General features: G+C 44.1%; 1 protein-coding gene across 2 annotated transcripts in view; it reads left to right on the forward strand.

Annotated features, from left to right (window-relative positions):
* Window positions 1–3,610: 3,610 nt before the first annotated feature.
* Window positions 3,611–17,436, forward strand: part of LOC131916698 (prostatic spermine-binding protein-like) — a 45,927-nt gene continuing 32,101 nt past the window's right edge. The window contains exons 1-4 of one of the 2 annotated variants that reach the window (XM_059270157.1): window positions 3,611–4,043; window positions 4,408–4,533; window positions 4,643–4,748; window positions 8,127–8,790. In XM_059270157.1, coding sequence (XP_059126140.1) covers window positions 4,479–4,533; window positions 4,643–4,748; window positions 8,127–8,634 — 669 coding nt within the window. In that variant the 5' untranslated portion in view covers window positions 3,611–4,043; window positions 4,408–4,478 and the 3' untranslated portion in view covers window positions 8,635–8,790. Of the gene's footprint in view, window positions 4,044–4,407; window positions 4,534–4,642; window positions 4,749–8,126; window positions 8,791–17,436 lie in introns of those variants that run through there. The other variant, XR_009380586.1, reaches the window with a different exon arrangement.

Here is a 17,436-nt window from a genome sequence, read left to right on the forward strand (position 1 = left end):
CTGCTTGGGCATTTTTGCTTTAGTTGTTCTAGTCATTATCTCTATTTGGTGTGTGAAGCTCATTTGGAGTCACCCTGAGTCACCTTGGAACATAAATTTATAGGAAATAAATTCTCACTGCTATTTGAAGCTTAGGCAGCCATTGGGGTGTCACTTGTGTTGTTAGATGGATCAAGACCTGCAGAAAACTTTCCTCTTGGGGAGACGGCTCATTTGAGGAAGTGTCTGCTGTGCAAGCCTGAGGACCCAATTATGGATCCCTGAGTAAAAGCTGGGCAGGGCAGCCTGCTGCTATAACCCCCAAACCAGGGGGTGAGGGGCACACAGGTGGATCCATGGAGCTTATGGAAGGGATCAGTATTGGCTCAGGATCCCCAAGACAGACAGACAGACAGACAGACAGACACACACACACACACACACACATGCACACACACATATGCACACACACATATGCACACACATCTTATATCTATACATAATTAAAAATAAAATAAATTAAAAAATGATAATTACTTATGTTTTCTGATGTTTTGGTAAGGATTTTGGGTACTTAGAAAAGGTTCATTTAAGTATCTGTTTATATTGAAGTCTTTTAAATGGCCACTTTATAAACAATTATCATTCAAAGTGATTCAAGTACATTTAGTGCCCAATGTAGCTATGGTTAAAAATGTATGCACACATAAAATAACAAATAATAATAAATGAAAAATAGCTTTAAAATGTGTGTAGGGCCAACAGGATGACTCAGCAAGTTAAGGTGCTTGCTGCTAAGCCTGATGCCCTGAGTTCAATCCCTGGGACTGACATGGTGGAAGGATATGCTGGAGAGCTGACTCCTGTCAATTGTCCTCTGACCTGCACGCATGTACAACGGCACATGTGCACCCTCACAGGATGAAGAAATAAATTGAAATGTACATAGCTATATGTCTAAAATTTCTATAAATGCTATATAACAGGTTTAATTCAAAGGCATAGAAGTATAATACAATAAAAGCACATGAGAATGTGTATATGAATGTATATACACACACACACACACACACTTTTTTTTTTTTCTGAGATAAGGTTTCTCTGTGTAGTCCTGGTTGTCCCGCAATTCACTCTGTAGACCAGGCTGGCCTTCAACTCAGAGATCCGCCTTCCTCTGCCTCCCCAAGTGCTGAGATTAAAGGCTTGCACCACCACTGCCCGACCACACATGTTTCTTATTCCATGATAAGACAGAAAAAGAGAGCCAATGCCTTGTTAATGAGTTTGAAGAAAAGGATGTTTAGAAATTAGAGGATTGATTTATAAGAAACATGGAATATTATTAGTCTTTTATATCATACACTATAGAACTTTTATTTTCTATAATTTTATAGCATTCAGTGTCCTCCACATTGCAAAAAGTTTATGTAAATCTTTTAATGACCCCTACCTTGTAAGATATTTACCCAAATTTTTAAATCTCTACCATTTGGTATGATGCATGGAAAACTGAAAAAATATTTTGAGCTTTATTTTATTTTATATGTATGAGTGTTTTGTTTGAAAGTATGCATGTGTATCACATGTGTGACTGGTCTGTGGATGTAACCAACCGTCTTATTAAATAAGAAACACAGAACCAATGCAAAGAAGAAAGCCAAGAGGTCAGAGCCAAGAGCTAAAACCTTACCCTTCCTCCTGTGGTGGTCCTACCTCTCCAAAAGATAGCTACTTCCTGTGTTAAAGTCTTTATATAGACTTTCTGTTCTGCCTTCTCATTGGTTGTAAACCCAACCACATGACGGCCTTGTCACTGCCTGTCTGTATAGACCTCCAGGTCTTCTATGGTTGGTATTGAGATTAAAGGCGTGTGTATCCAATGCTGGCTGTATCCCTGAACACACAGAGACTTACCTAGCTCTGCCTACCAAGTGCTGGGATTACAAGAATACGCCACCACCGCCCGGCTTTCCTATGGCTTGCTAATAGCTCTGAACCCTGGGCAACTTTATTTATTAACATACAAATAACATTTTTTTTTTTTTTGGTTTTTCGAGACAGGGTTTCTCTGTGTAGCTTTGCACCTTTCCTGGGACTCACTTGGTAGTCCAGGCTGGCCTCGAACTCACAGAGATCCGCCTGGCTCTGCCTCCCGAGTGCTGGGATTAAAGGCGTGTGCCACCACCGCCCGGCATAAATAACATTTTAATACAAATAAAATATCACCATACTGGTCCTCACAGAGAACAGAAGAGGGCATTGGATATCAGGGACCTGGAGTTACAGATGCTTGTGAGATATCATGTAAGTCCTGGGAACTGAACCCTGGTCCTCTTTGAGAGTAACACATGCTATTAACCACCATGCATCTCTCCAGCCCTTATGCAGAGCCCAATACAACTCTTGTTTATTCGAAGGTTGCTACAGTCCCAGAACTTGAGCAGCCCACCCCTTCCTGCTTTCCTTCATTTCTTTTGCACCAATTCTTTTCAAACTAACCCACCAACCAAAAAACCAACCAACAACTGTGAGGCCTTTTGCCCCAGCTAATGGGTAAAAGTCACAATTGCCTTGCACTTGGATAAAAACCTATTGAATTCCCTGCTTGAGGGTGCTTGCTCTCCTACTTTTGACAGCAACACATGCTTCTGGTCAGAAGAGACTTTGTATCATGTTGGGGAGCTTTTTGAAACCCTGGACCTATTTCTAGCACAGTCATTTAAAGAAGAGAAAACCAGACCTCATCTGTCCATTCAGCTGAGCAGAAGACTACCCTCACAGCTTGTTTTGTCAGCATATTGAAACAAGGGAGGGAAAGGCACGTGGGATTTTTGTCTTAAGAATCCTTTACCATGTCAGGCAGTGGTGGCACAATCTTTTAATCCCAGAGTGAGTTGCCGGACAGGCAGGGAGAGACTACACAGAAAAAGCCCACCTCAAGAAACAAACAAACAAAAAGAATCTTTTACCAGACTTTGATTTTTACAAGGGAAGGAATTTCTTTACTGGCCCCTACTAACCAAGTATAGCATAAAAAAACAAAACAAAACAATAAACAGATATTAGCAACCTGAATTCCTATGATGCTTCCAACATTTATGGTGGGTGTTTGTTATCTTCTAGGTTGCCTTCAATCTGCTACTCACAGCAAATGAGGTTATCATCACAGGCAAATACACATAGATCATTCTGGGTCAGGAGATGAAAGGGTGTAATGGGAAATTTAGTATAGTCATTGTATCTGGTGTGAACAACAAATGAAGTAGCTGTGTTTTGGAAGTACGTAGACCTTGAAAAGATCATTGTAGAAAACTGTGATTGTTTTCTGTGATTGATAGGGTTGTTTTCCTGAAGGAGCTTTACAACCTTTGCATGACTTTAGTCACAAGATGTTCCTGGCAAACCAGGAAGTCTTGCATTATTGAGTACTGCAAACAGTGCACAATAAGGGCTGAGATTGCTAAAGTGATATGTTCCTTCAGGAAACACATAGATTAGATCAGTGGCTTTTGTGTGAGGAACTTGGCTTGCTCTCAGAACAGATTTTGTGTGACAGTCTGTTCTGCAACTTCCCTTTTTTCTAAGTCCGTATCTTCTGGAGCAGGAGGAGGAAGGGGAGGAGGAGGGCAGGGAGGAGGAGAAAGGGGAAGAAAGAAACTCTTCTCTATCATTCCTGGCCCTCCTTTCTTTATCTTCCTCTGAAACACCTCTCTCCTTCATAATTCCTAACCTGATGTCCCCTTCTGAGTCCCCTAGCTGTATATGGCCTAGCCCCTTTGAACAGTTTGTTCAGTGTAGCCAGTAAAATGTGATTACATGGGAGTCCCAGGAACAGTAAGGTTGGTTACATTGTTTTCTTAAAGTCAAGATAAATTTAAACAAGTTGAGTACACAGGAAAAAAGCATACTGGGTACATACTTTTAAATGGTTGCAAAGTTGGCCAAAAGTTCAATTTCTGAAGGCCAGCTGACGAGGCATTTCCAGAAATCATTCCCACAGCCACTATGACTGAGTGGTGTCGGTATAAAGGAACCGCCCAAGGAGCTCAGACCACACAGCACAGGTAAGGAAGGAGCAACAGTCCAGCCTGGTGCAGCAGGAGAAGCCAGAGGGGAAACGGAGGATGGGTTGAGCCAGATAGAGACTGAACCATGAGGGACAGATGGAGGGGTTTCGAACATGGGGTTTCCAGGAGTAGCTTTAGACTTTGGGGAGCCCAGTGTGATATGACATCATGGGATCTCTTGCTAAGAGCTGAGTTGGAATGGAAGCACAGTGACATTGGGGGGTTGCAGTGTGGGCATATGGGGGAAACCATCGCTGGGCCCTTCTGAAGCCTTTAGAGATGTGGAAAAAGAGGGTTCCCAAATGTTCCCTTGTCTCAATCTGGGGTATGGAGGTCCCTTAAATCTGAGTCTTTTCCTCAGAGCCTTTCTGAAGTCTTGTCATCTCCCTGTGGCTCTAAGCACCAGACTTGTGCCCCAAACCCTCAGGAGCCATGCTGCTGTTGCTGACCTTGGCTGTCCTTGCTGGTGCCACCTGCAGAGCCCAGAGTGAGTACCTTACCTCCTTTGTGGCCTTCACCTCTTGTGTCCTGTTCAAAGAAGAGGGGGCTCTGAGTGAGAGAGTGGCCCTGAGTGTTTTCTGCCTCACTTTCCCCAGATATACTGGGCAATAAAGTCGGCAGCTATTTCTACATTCATGGTGAAGAGCAGGGGGAAATCAAGGCCATCCGGATCTTCTATTCACTATTAAGACGCCTCAAGGGGTGAGTAGGATTCTGGCTCCTTGGCTTCCTGTAGCACTCCCCAGTTGTGCCTGCTCCTGTGGCTTGTCTAGAACCCTCACCTGAGCTAGCCCACTCAGATCTGGAATGCCCAGGCTAGGCCCAGACTAGACAATCCTCAGGGAGGCAGGTGGAGAGGTACCTCTAACTTTGTGATTCAGAAAGGATCATAGAGGCTGAAGGGTCTCTCCTCCCATAGTTCTGGTGGTCCTAGTGCTCCTTGGAGGTCACAGGAACTGCTTACATGGTCTGAGAGATGTCCTGGCTTTCACAGGACATGAAATGACTTTCAGAGGACATGAAATGATGTGCGGTTCACCCTGCCATTCTGGACCTTTGCTCTGCTCTAGAAAGGCCAGCCATTCCCTAGGGACAGACCAGAGCTTGACTGTCCTCACCAGCTTCTGCCTCATGAGGTCTGCTGTTCTCCTAGAATGCCTCAAAGGCCTTGTGCTACTGTTGCCAAGCTTGTTAAATGCAAGCACAGTCCCCAAGGTTAATAGAATTTCAGATGTGTAGATGGAAGTTTCTCAGTCCTGCCAGGTCCTGCAGGAGCCGTTTTTATAATAATCATTCAGAGGCTTTACATTAATTACAAACTGTTTGGTCAATGGCTCAGGCTTATTGCTAGCTAGCTATTAAATCTTAAATCAACCCATTTCTGTTCATCTGTGTATCGCCTTGAGTCTCGTGTCTTTACTGTGTTCTGGTACATCTTGCTCCCTTGGCGGCTTGGAGCATCTCCCCTCACTCCGTCTTTCTTCTCCCTGTATCTCTGCTTTGATTTCCTCCTGGCTATAACCTGTCTTACCACAGGCCAAAGCAGTCTCTTTATTAACCAATGGCAGCAACACATATTCACAGCATACGGAAAGACAGCACAGATGATCAATGGATGTTCTTTTACTGTGTCTCCTGTGTAATATTGAGGTCATCTTAATCCTTTAAACATTCGAAGTTGTGAGACAGGGAGAAGGATGGGCAGATACGGTGTTTGCTGTGCAAGTGCGAGGCCCTAAGTTTGGGGCCCAGGACACGTGTGAAAGCTGAGAACAGCAGCACAAGTCTGTAAACGTAAAGCTGCGGGAGCAGACAGGGAGATCCTGCTGGACTCAGCTGGCCAGAGTCTTACCCAAAATGCAATTCCAGGGTCACTTGGAGACTCTGCCTAGGAAAAATAAGGTGGCATACCTGGAAAAATGGCAGAGAAAGTAAGAAAGAGCATTTGCTCTGCAAACAAGAAGACCTGAGTTGGATTCCCAGAACCCATGCAAAAGGAAGATGGAGGGACTGTGAGTTAAGCAGTGGGGCAGCCACAGGAACATCTCAGGAGCTCTTGGGCTGTCATTCTAGCTGCCACACTTAACTTCCGTTCAGTGAGAGACCTTGTCACCAAGCAATAAGGCAGATAGCCAGAGAGAAAGATAGTCAGTGCCCTGCTCTAGCCTCTGCATGCTCAAAACATGCATCACAGACAGACAGACAGACAGACAGACACACACACACTCCACCACCACTACAACAACACACACATCACCACACCATACACATCACACACCACAAACATCACATACCACATCACAAGCAAACACACACACACCACCACAACACCACACAAACACACCACACACACACACACACACACAAACACACGACACACACACACAGGGACAGTGATCAGGAAAGACACCCAACCCCTAACTTTGGCCTCCACAACACAGGCAAACAGACATGTATACACTGCCAACACACACAATTCAGAACTGACAACATGTTTATACAAATCCCATACCACTTTTGTGGTATTGGAGGTTGAAATCAAGACATACCACTGTGTTTTGTCTATTGCCATCAATTTCATGAGGCAGGGTGTCCCTATGGATCCCAGGCTGGCATTAAGCCTAGAGTCCTTGCTCCTCATCCTCACAACTGCTGGAGAGTCTATGGCCATGCTTTTAAAATGCAATATTGGAGCCTGGCCTGGTGGTACAATCCTGTAATCTCAGCTACCTAGGATGCTGATGCTAGACAATATCAAATGTGAGGCCAAATGGTGCTTCAGGGCCCCTCAGGGTCAACCTGGACAACTTAGTCAAAGTTTTCTCAGAAAAGAATGCAGAGAGAGGGTTGGAGCCCAGCATGGTGGCTATGTCTGTAATGTGAGAACTCAGGAGGCTGAGGCAGGAGGGTTTCCACCATGAGGAAGTTCAAGGGAATTTCAAGGGAATCCTGGCCGCAGAGTGAGATCCTGTTTTAAATAAAGTAAAAAGGAAAGAAAGAATGGGTGGAGAAATAGTAATGTAGCTTAGTGGCTTGCCTAGTACATGTGTGACCCTAGGTTCAGTCTGCAGTACCACTAAAGAAGTAAAGGCTGGCTGGACGGTGGTGGCACGTGCCTTTAATCCCAGCACTCGGGAGGAAAAGACAGGTGATTCTCTGTGAGTTCGAGTCCATCCTGGTCTACAGATGGAGATGCAGGACAGGCACCAAAACTACATGAAGAAACCCTATCTCAAAAAAAAAAAAAAAAAGTAGAAGAAGTAAAGACTGGCCAGATGGCTCTTGCTGACAAACTGACCAGAGTTGACCTTTGCAACCCATACAGTGGATGGAGAAAACAACATCCCAATGGTTGTCCTCTCACCTCCACTAAGGCCTTTGCACATGTGAGCCTGCATGGATAGATACACACACACACACCAAACAAATAAATCAATAAATAATAAACGAATGTCAAAAATAAGCAAATAAACCATGCAACAAAAAATCTGCTTACACTGGAAATTACTCATGATTATCTGAAATTCTAGTTTAAGTGGGTATCCTTCCGGCATTTTACCTGTGGTATGATTTGGTATGCATCTTCTTGCAAGAGAAGGAAGTTGGCATTAGCAATAGTGTAGAAGACTTCTTTGCTTGGTAGAACAACTCCCAGGGCTCTCCTGTTCCCTCCTGACAACACTAGGAGAGATGACCCTGTCTCCCTTGACTCTGCCTGTAAGGTCTGCTGACCTGAGCAGAGGGGTGTCATTGTGGCTGCTGCCTCATTTGGGCCAGACAGGGGAGGAGGCTCTAGATGGGAAACTAATTTGGGCAGACCCTGCAAAGGATTCAGGCTCAGAATTACCTGCAGTGGTAGATCTATCCACCCAGGCACAGATACATGACCTGAACCAGACTCTATGAAGACTTGTGAGAAGGAATGTACATGGGAAGAGGTAGAAGGAGGAAGGACTCCAGGCTGCCATATCAGAGCTGGGCACTTCCGGAGACTGAACTGTGAACCAGGAACCAGGAGGGGGAACAGTTTTGAGAGAGAACAGGCATTCCTGAGGTTGAACACACTTGATTTGTCTCCAGCATCCAGCTGCAGTTTCAAAAACGCTGGAGTGGTGTTTATGGAGGCCATTCAACAAGTTATGAAGAGTTTCATCTGAAGGATGGAGAGCATGTGATAAAGGTTCATGGCAACGTGGGAATCTGCCTGAACTCCCTGACCTTCATTACCAACAAGGGGACTCAGTTTACCTTTGGAAAAAAAGTGGGCCATCCAATTGAGGAGAGTGGAGGTCCCGACCAGCATCTAAAGACTGTCAATGGCATGTACTCACTCCTCTGCCTCCATGGGATAGGCTTCAAATGGACTCGTGGACCAGAGAAGCCTCAAAGAGAACCAACGACCATCCCTGACCGTGATAAAGAGAAAGAAGATAGCAAAGATAAAGACAAAGATGAAGATGACAAAGATGATGATAATGATGATGATGATGATGATGATAATGATCATAAAGATGATGACGATGATGAAGATGATGATGATGATGATGATGATGAAGATGACAAGAAGGAAGATGAGAAAGAGTCCTAGTGAGCTCAGAGCTCAGTCTTGCATCTCCACATTGTATGACCTCCTCTCAGTAAAGCTCACCCACCTGGAGGGACCAGTGTACCAGGTGACTTGGGCTTGAGGTGGCAAAGCCTCAAAGACCCTGTATCTCTGTCCAATAAACTCTGTGCATCCATATGAGCCTGAGTGGTCCTTGTCACCAAATGGGATGGTTTGAGGTCCCCGAGAGCCTTCTTTACCTTCCCAGTTTAGGACCTACACCCGTGCACTGAGTTAGGGTTTACACAGAAAGACCCTTGGTCAACTCAGCAGGCCTGAGGTCCCCAGAACAAGGCCAGCATCCAGGCCCTGCCTGTCTTAAAGCAACACAGGGCCTGCAGGAAGAGCTCAATGTGTGTTGACCAAGCTGATGGGGCCTGGCTTTGCAGTGGTCCCATGTAACTGTATTGAGCAGGTGCCATTGTCTCCTGTTCCTCTCCAGACCCTCCCATTCTCCAGCCACCTCTTCCCTTCCCTTCTCCTGTCCTGGTCACTATCCTCCCTCATAAAGCTAGGCTGCCTGTGTAAGTAGTAAGTTGTTACCACTCATTTTCATATGTGGTGCACTCAGAGTTCATAAGAGTTACAGATGAGCCGAGCAGTGGTGGCCCATGCCTTTAATCCCAGCACTCTGGAGGCAGAGGCAGGCGGATCTCTGTGAGTTCAAGGGTAGCCTGGTCTACAGAGCGATCTCCAGGACAGGAAACAAAACTACACAGAGAAACCCTGTCTTGAAAAAAAAAAAAAAAAAAAGTTACAGATGAACAGAGCAGGAGGTACTGAGCCCCTCTCTCCCTCGTTAGGAGCAGGAAAGTTCCAGGCTGTCTGCTATGTGACTATACCCAGGGCCATTTAAGGGGCCATCTCAAGCCCCAAATTATTCATCAGATAAGGCTCTGTGTCCTAAATCATTAGGACAGGAAACTGGGGATGGGCCAAGTCCTAGCCTATGGGAGAAGAGGACAGGAGTTTCCCAAGACTGGAGGACTTTAAGAACCATTGTCCTTACAGGCAGGACAAAGGCCTTGTGGTTGGCTTGGTGTCCCAGTCTCCCCACTGAAAGACTTGCCTGACTACAGAAGATGACCTGTTCAGGTTCCATATCCCCCATATTAGGAGTCTTTGCTAGGGTCACCCTCATAGACTCCTTGGAGGGAGTTTCCACTGCACTAGGTTTCCACATTCCATATTCCATAGACTCCCCCTCCCAATTCCAGTCGTCTCTCTATGCACTCTCTCCCTCCACCCCACCCCTGGCTTGATCCCTCCTGTATTCATCTCCACAAGCCCCTAGTCCACCTGCAAAGTCTATTATATTTCCCCCTCCCAGGGAGATCAACATGTCCCCCCTTAAGCCCTTCTTGTAACTTAACCTCTCTGTGTCTGTGGATTTTCTCATGGATATCCTTTACTTTATAGCTAATATCTACTTATAAGTGAGTTTATACCATGTTTATCTTTCTAGTTCTGGGTTACCTCATTCAGAATGTTTTTTTTCTAGTTCCATCCATTTGCCTGCAAATTTCATGATGTCCTTTTTTTTAAATTGCTGAGTACTACTCCATTATGTAATGTGCCATATTTTCTTTATCCATTATTTGGTTGAGGCAAATCAAGGTAGTTTCCAATGTCTGGATGTTATTGATAGGGCCACAATGAACACAGCTGAGCAAGTGTCCTTGCAGTAGGATGGAGTGTCCTCTGGGTATGTGTACAGAAGTGGCATAGCTGCGTCTTGAGGTAGATCGATTCTCAGTTTTCTGAGAAACCACCATATTGATTTCCACAGTGCCTGTGAAGATAGTACTCTTGCCAGCAATGAAGAAGTGTTCCCCTTGCTCCACATCCTCTCCAGCATGGGCTGTGACTTGTAATTTTTATTTTATCCATTCTAACAGATATAAGATGGAATAACAAAGTAGTTTTGATCTGTATTTCCATGATAGCTTAGGATGTTGGACATTTCTTCAAGTGTTTCTCAGCCATTTAGGAACCCCTTGGAGGGAGAGGAAGAATTGTAGAAGCCAGAGGGTTTGAGGAAACCAGGAGAACACAGTTCACAGAATCAACTAAGCAGGGCTCATGGGGGCTCCCAGAGACTGAAGGGACAGTTACAGATCCTGTATGGGTCTGAGCTAGGTCCTCTTTATGTAAGGTTTTGTTTTTGTTTTTGTTTTTGTTTTGGTTTGGTTTTTGGGTTTTCAAGACAGAGTTTCTCTGTGTGGCTTTGTGCCTTTCCTGGAAATCATTCTGTAGCCCAGGCTGGCCTTGAACTCACAGAGATTCTCCTGTCTCTGCCTCCCGAGTGCTGGGATTAAATGTGTGTGCCACCACCACCCAGCCTGCTTCTTGGTGCTCTTGTGGGACTCCTAACAGTGGGAGTAGGGCTGTCTCTACATCTTTTGCCTGTTCTTGGGACACTTTTCCTCCTACTGGGTTGCCTTGTCCAGACTTGATATGAGGGTTTGTTCCTAGTCTTGTTGTAACTTGCTGTGCTGTATTCCACTGATATCCCTGGGAGGTCAGCTCTTTTCTTAAGGGAAACAGAGAAGTGATTCTGGGACAGAGGGGTGGTGGTAGGTGGTAGGGAGGGGAGTGGAGGGAGGGGAAACTGCCAGGATATAATGTCGATGGAGATTACTCTGGTCCCACCTGGGCCTGCAGACGCTCAGACCCAAATAAACACACAGAGGCTTATATTAATTAAAACTGTTTGGCCATTAGCTCAGGCTAACTACTGACTAGCACTTACACTTAAACTGATCCCATTTCTGTTAATCTATATGTCACCATGTATTCTGAGGCTTTACTTGTATACCATTACATGCTGCACCCTGGACTGCGGGCTAGTGTCTCTCAAATCAGCCTTCCTCTTCTCAGAATTCTCCTTGTCTGCTTATCCTGCCTATACTTCCTGTCTGGCTACTGTCTGGTCAGCATTTTATTAAACCAATATACAAAAGCATTATCCCACAACAATGTAATATATGAGAGAAGAAGGTTTTCAAAGCTTGAAAATATGTATATAGGTGATCTTACTTTGTTAAAATGTACCATGTAGCTGTATGGTGATGGTCCATGCCTTTAAACCTAGAACCCAGGAGGCAGAGGCAGGTGGATTCTGTGAGTCTGAGGTCAGCCTAGTCTACAGAATGAGCTCCAGGACAGCCAGTCCTATACAGAGAAAAGAACTAAAAAAAATGTACCATATATATCTACTTTGGAACCAATGCTTGTTTACAGAAATGAAATAATAATAGTGTAAATGAGATAAAAGTTCTTTAAGGAGATAGGTAAAATATATTTTTAATAAATAAAAGTGAATTTTATATAATAAAATTATATTTTACCCCTGAGCCTGAAAATCAAAGATGAAAATAAAACTAAGAAAAGTTAAAGCTAAAAGCTAAGCTCAGAAGATCTGAGTGAGTTGTGCAAGGTTTCTGGAAAATGACCTAAGGATGGTCTGTGTTTATGATAAAATTTCTATGATTTTACTTGTCCACTTGTGGTAATATTAACAGAGTCTTTTGTTTTGTTTTGTTTTGTTTTCGAGAGAAGTTTTCTCTGTGTAACAGCTCTGGCTGTCCTGGAACTCACTTTGTAGACCAGGCTGGCCTCAAACTCACAGAGATCTGCCAACCTCTGTGAGTCTAGGATTAAAGGTTTGTACCACCATAGCCCAATGACAAAGAGTCTTAAAAGACAATGAATATAAGTCTAATCAATATAATATCTTGCATTTTTGTCAATCTTTCTGTTTTTTTTTTTTTTTTTTTAGGTTTTTTTATTTATTTATTTTTTTTTTTTTAGGTTTTTTGAGACAGGGTTTCTCCGTGTAGCGTTGCGCCTTTCCTGGAACTCACTTGGTAGCCCAGGCTGGCCTCGAACTCACAGAGATCCGCCTGGCTCTGCCTCCCGAGTGCTGGGATTAAAGGCGTGCGCCACCACCGCCCGGCCTCTGTTTTGTTTTGTTGAGACAAGGTTACCCTATATAGCCCTGGCTGTCCTTGAACTCACTATGTATACCAAGATGGCCTCAAATTCAAAGAGATCCACCTGCCTCTGCTTCTTGAGTGCTGGAATTAATGTGTGTGCCACAACACCTGGCCATGTTTTTTGTTAACTATATTAGACTTTAACCACTTGGGGAAATTGAGTCATAACAAAATAAGAATGTAGTGGTTTGAATGAAAATGGCCCTCAAGGTGTGGCCTTGTTGGAGGAAGTAGGTCACTGTGGGTGGGCTTTGGAGTTTCAGAAGCTGAAGCCAGGCCCAGTGGCTCTCTCTCTTCCTGCTGCCTGCCCATCCAGATGTAGAACTCTCAGCTCCTTCTCTAGCACCGTTTCTGCCTGATATTGCCATGTTTCCTGCCATGACAATAATGGACTAAACCTCTGGACTGTTAGACAGCCCCAGTGAAATGTTTTCCTTTATAAACGTTATTGTGGATGAGATGTCTCTTCACAGCAATACAAACCTTAATTAAGACAAAGAGTTTCTTTAAATTTTTTTAAAGTTTTTACTAGTTTAGGTGTGTGAGTGGTTTGCTTGCCCATTTATATGTGCACTGTATGTGTGCCTGGTGCCTCCAGAAGCCAGAAAAAGGTGTCAAAAGCCCCAGAACTGGAGTTACTGATGGTTGTGAACCACTGTGTTGGTTCTGGAAGCCAAACCAAGTCTCAACTTGTTTCTCCTTCAGGTTGAGTCTGCTGGCCAGGACCTTTCAAGACTCAAGTTTTGTGTGTGGCTCCATCTTGATGTATTTTTTAATCTCCCAATACTGCCCCCAACTTACTCTTAATCAAAGGACCTAGGATCCAGAAACCCAGAGATGGTTCCATCTTGCCTCTGGCTCACTTCAGATGTTGGAATATATTTGAATATTTATTTTTTTTTTAACATTTCAATATGTGTAGGTGTGTGACTGCATGTGGGTATGTGCACCCTGGAGCTGGATTTACAGACAGTTCTGAGCCACTTGAATTGGGTGTTGGGAGCTGAACTTGGGTCTTCTAGAGGAAGAACTGTAAGTGCTCTTACTACTTAGCCATCTCTCTAGCACTTGGGAGGCAGAGCAGGTGGATCTCTGTGAGCACATGGATGCTGGGGACCAAACAGTTCCTCTGAAAGAGCAGCCAGTGCTCTTATCCACTTATCCACTGAGCCAACACTTCAGCCCCTCTGTTCTCTGTCTTTTTTTCTCTCTTTCTCTCTTCATTTCTCCCCATTTCCTTCCTTTCTTTCTTTTTTTCTTTCTCTCAGTTTAAAATAAATAAAATTTTGAAACAGGCAGACATATACCCAGGCAAAACACACGTGCATGTAAAAAATAAAAATTAACAAATATTTTTTAAACTGCTAAACATAAACGTGTTTAAAAATTTTTGGAGGCAAAGTTCCTTAGCCAGGTTGTGAACTCTAAGTTTTTCCTCAGTGTCCCAAGTAGCTTGGATTACAGGCCTGTGACACCTAGACCAGCTTATTTCATTTTAGATGCTTATCAAAGGTTCTAGTAGCCTGGAATTGGTGGACAAAAGTCAGGGAATACATTTAACTGGGGTGAAAAAAATTCCTTTGTAGTTCGAGTTTTTTTCCAGGTCCTGTCCACTTACAAAATAAACACAGAGATGCTTATATTGTTTAAAAACTGTATGGCCGTGGCAGGCTTCTTGCTAACTGTTCTTATATCTTAAATTATCCCATTTCTATAAATCTATACCTTGCCATGTGGCTCGTGGCTTACCGGCATCTTTACATGCTGTTTGTCATGGTGGTAGCTGGAAGTGTCTCCCACCCTCAGCCTTCCACTTCTCAGAATTCTCCTCTCTCCTTGTCCCGCCTATACTTCCTGCCTGGCCACTGGCCAATCAGTGTTTTATTTATACAGAACGATATCCACAGCATTCCTTTTATTTTGATCACCCCCTTCTGAAAACTTCCCTTGATGTTAACGTCATATTACACACCTCGCAAAGAGGGCCATATCTGTCACAGCTGCATGGGCATCTTCAAATTTACACTCATTGACTTAAAATACATGATTCCCATTAACTTACCCTGGGAGGTATTATATCTAAATTGGGGTATCTAGGAGACTCATTTTTTAAAAATTCTGCAAAGTGTGTACCTGCCACTTTGCAGAGAGAAGGAGAGAGAAAGGCATGGGAATTGGCTGGAGACCTCCCCAGATCATGGCAGTAGTCCACTTAGCTGCTGACTAAATCTGGTATTGGTGATCTCCTGATCTTGGCTTGATGAAACTTACTTTCTATGCTAAGCAGGCTTGCAATTCTTCCTTGTAGACCAGCTAGGGCTATGTGAGACCCTGTCTCATTCATTCATTCATTCATTCATTTATTCATGACTAATAACTAAATAAATGCAAGCTAAGTATATGGCTCAGTGCTATAGTACTTGCTAAGCATTCATGAGGCCCTAGATTTAATCCTCAACTGCTTAGGAGATGCATTTCAGGCAGCCTAGCTTTGTGAGGGAGGATAGTGACCAGGACAGGAGAAAGGAAGGGAAGAGGTGGCTGGAGAATGGGAGGGTCTGGAGAGGAACAGGAGACAATGGCACCTGCTCAATACAGTTACATGGGACCACTGCAAAGCCAGGCCCCGTCAGCTTGATCAACACACATTGAGCTCTTCCTGCAGGCCCTGTGTTGCTTTAAGACAGGAAGGGCCTGGATGCTGGCCTCGTTCTGGGGACCTCAGGCCTGCTGAGTTGACCAAGGGTCTTTCTGTGTAAACCCTAACTCAGTGCACGGGTGTAGGTCCAAAAAGTGGAGAGGTACAGTGCTGCAGGCCGCAGGAATATATCATAAGAACTCAGCTGGTTATGGCAAAGTCACTACCTGGAAGGATCAAGGATTTCCTCCAGAGGAAGCCAAATCCCAAGGAGTTTTTGGTGTTACTTGGCTTGTTATATATCAGCTGTATTCTGTTATGAAAATCATGTGTGCCTTCATAGTTTTCCCAATTGACTTTTCCCTAAGAAGGGCTAACAGTGTGGACTGATCACTCTTTAGACATACACATTCCAGATATTTGGAGAACAGCCTTGGGAAAGGCTTTCTCTGGAATCAGATATCTCCCTTAGCCACCTTCAAGGAAATACCACCCAGGTGGGCGCCCAACTTCCGAGGATAACAATGATAACAGCCCACGCACAAGTCTCCTGACTTAACTTCCACAAGGAGACACCGCCTAGGAGAGGTGGACATTAAGTAATAGCTTTACACAATTTAGCTCAGACTCTCCCTTTATATACCGGGGCTTCCAGGGCACAGGACGGAAAAGAGAAAAGAGAATGAAAGAACTAGATGGGTAGGAACTTGAGAGGATCAAACTGAGATGGGGAATTGCCACAGACTGGCTCATCGGGGGTACCACGACTGTAGGAGGACCAGGGCTTGGGTAGTAAGGGAGGCAAGGATTCGGCAAATGACAGACAGACAACACACTCAGAAGTGGTTTGAATCTGCTGCAATTTTGCTTCTGCAAATCAGTAGTTTATATACAGAAAAGAAAACTATCAAGTCATACAGGAATCAACAAGAGCTTGGCAATAATTCAATTACATCATCTTTTAAAAAAAAGCAAGCACACAATTATTAATCAGCGCTAGACATATCCCTTCACCCACAAGAACTTTATGACCCAAAGAGCAGTCTGTGTTTTTTAAACTTAGTACAGTCCCTAGTGTAGACTTCTTTGCGGCTGCAGCTGTGTCCTTCATCTTATCTAGTTTATTATGCACTTCTGCTTTTCTGGTTCTCATGACCCACTTAGCCAATTTAGATGCTGCAGACCCTCTCTAAGTCTTTCTTCAGTTTTTTCACCATATATCTCTTCTAATATAAAACCTTTTTACCTGTTGGAATATGGACTCATACTTTTATGCCTGTAAGGGGAAAGAGTTCTGCTGTAGTCCTTAAGTTTCCCATGCTGAACTTCCTCAACAGAGGGGCCCACCATCTGCCTCCTATGAGATAACGTTTTCTGCCATAAACCACTTTAGTTGGGATTCCTAAAGGATTCCTAGTGGGTGAGTGTTCATTCCCTAGAAGTGCCTGAACTATTATACTTTCCTTATCTAGCGGCTTGAGGTCTTAAAAAATAGCTCATTCTGCTATATTTAATTAAGATCCATGTCCAGCTACCCCTTTCCTCCATAGTTCACAACCCAAGCATTCATTAATTTTTGCTGTGCTTTATAGATTAATTAGAACATTATCAAAAAACAGTTATACAGAACCCATAGCCCAGGGAGCTCATGATCTGTGAAGCACGTCTCCGTTGAGAAGGAGGCATAACACGGGCACTCTGCCAGGGACCTCCAGGGACCTTAGTCCCGTGGGACACGTATCTCCCGTCTGCTATTATTAACATAATTGTTCATGTCACACGGACGACACTGGAGTTGGTGTGGCAGGGAAGAACTAGATTGAAGGGCTAGAAGAGAGGACTAGAGGAACGAGATGGAATATGAGGAAGAGCCAGATGGGGAAGAACAAGATGAGGACAACCCAGATGAGAGAGAAGGAGACGGGAGAGGAGCTGATAGGGGAAAGAACTAGATAGATGAGAACCTAGAAGGGACAGAACTAGACGAAGGAATTAAGATAGAACCAAGAGGGGACAGTAGATAAATATAGAGAGAAATCAGGCAAGAAAGGAGCTAGACATGAGAGCAGAATAGAAGCTGTGCAGAGAGAGAACTATCACAGAATAATAAAGTGTATGAACTAAGGAGTTTTGTGTACATAGATTCAC

Source organism: Peromyscus eremicus, chromosome 8a (assembly GCF_949786415.1).
Source record: "Peromyscus eremicus chromosome 8a, PerEre_H2_v1, whole genome shotgun sequence".
In the NCBI taxonomy this organism is placed as follows: domain Eukaryota; kingdom Metazoa; phylum Chordata; class Mammalia; order Rodentia; family Cricetidae; genus Peromyscus; species Peromyscus eremicus.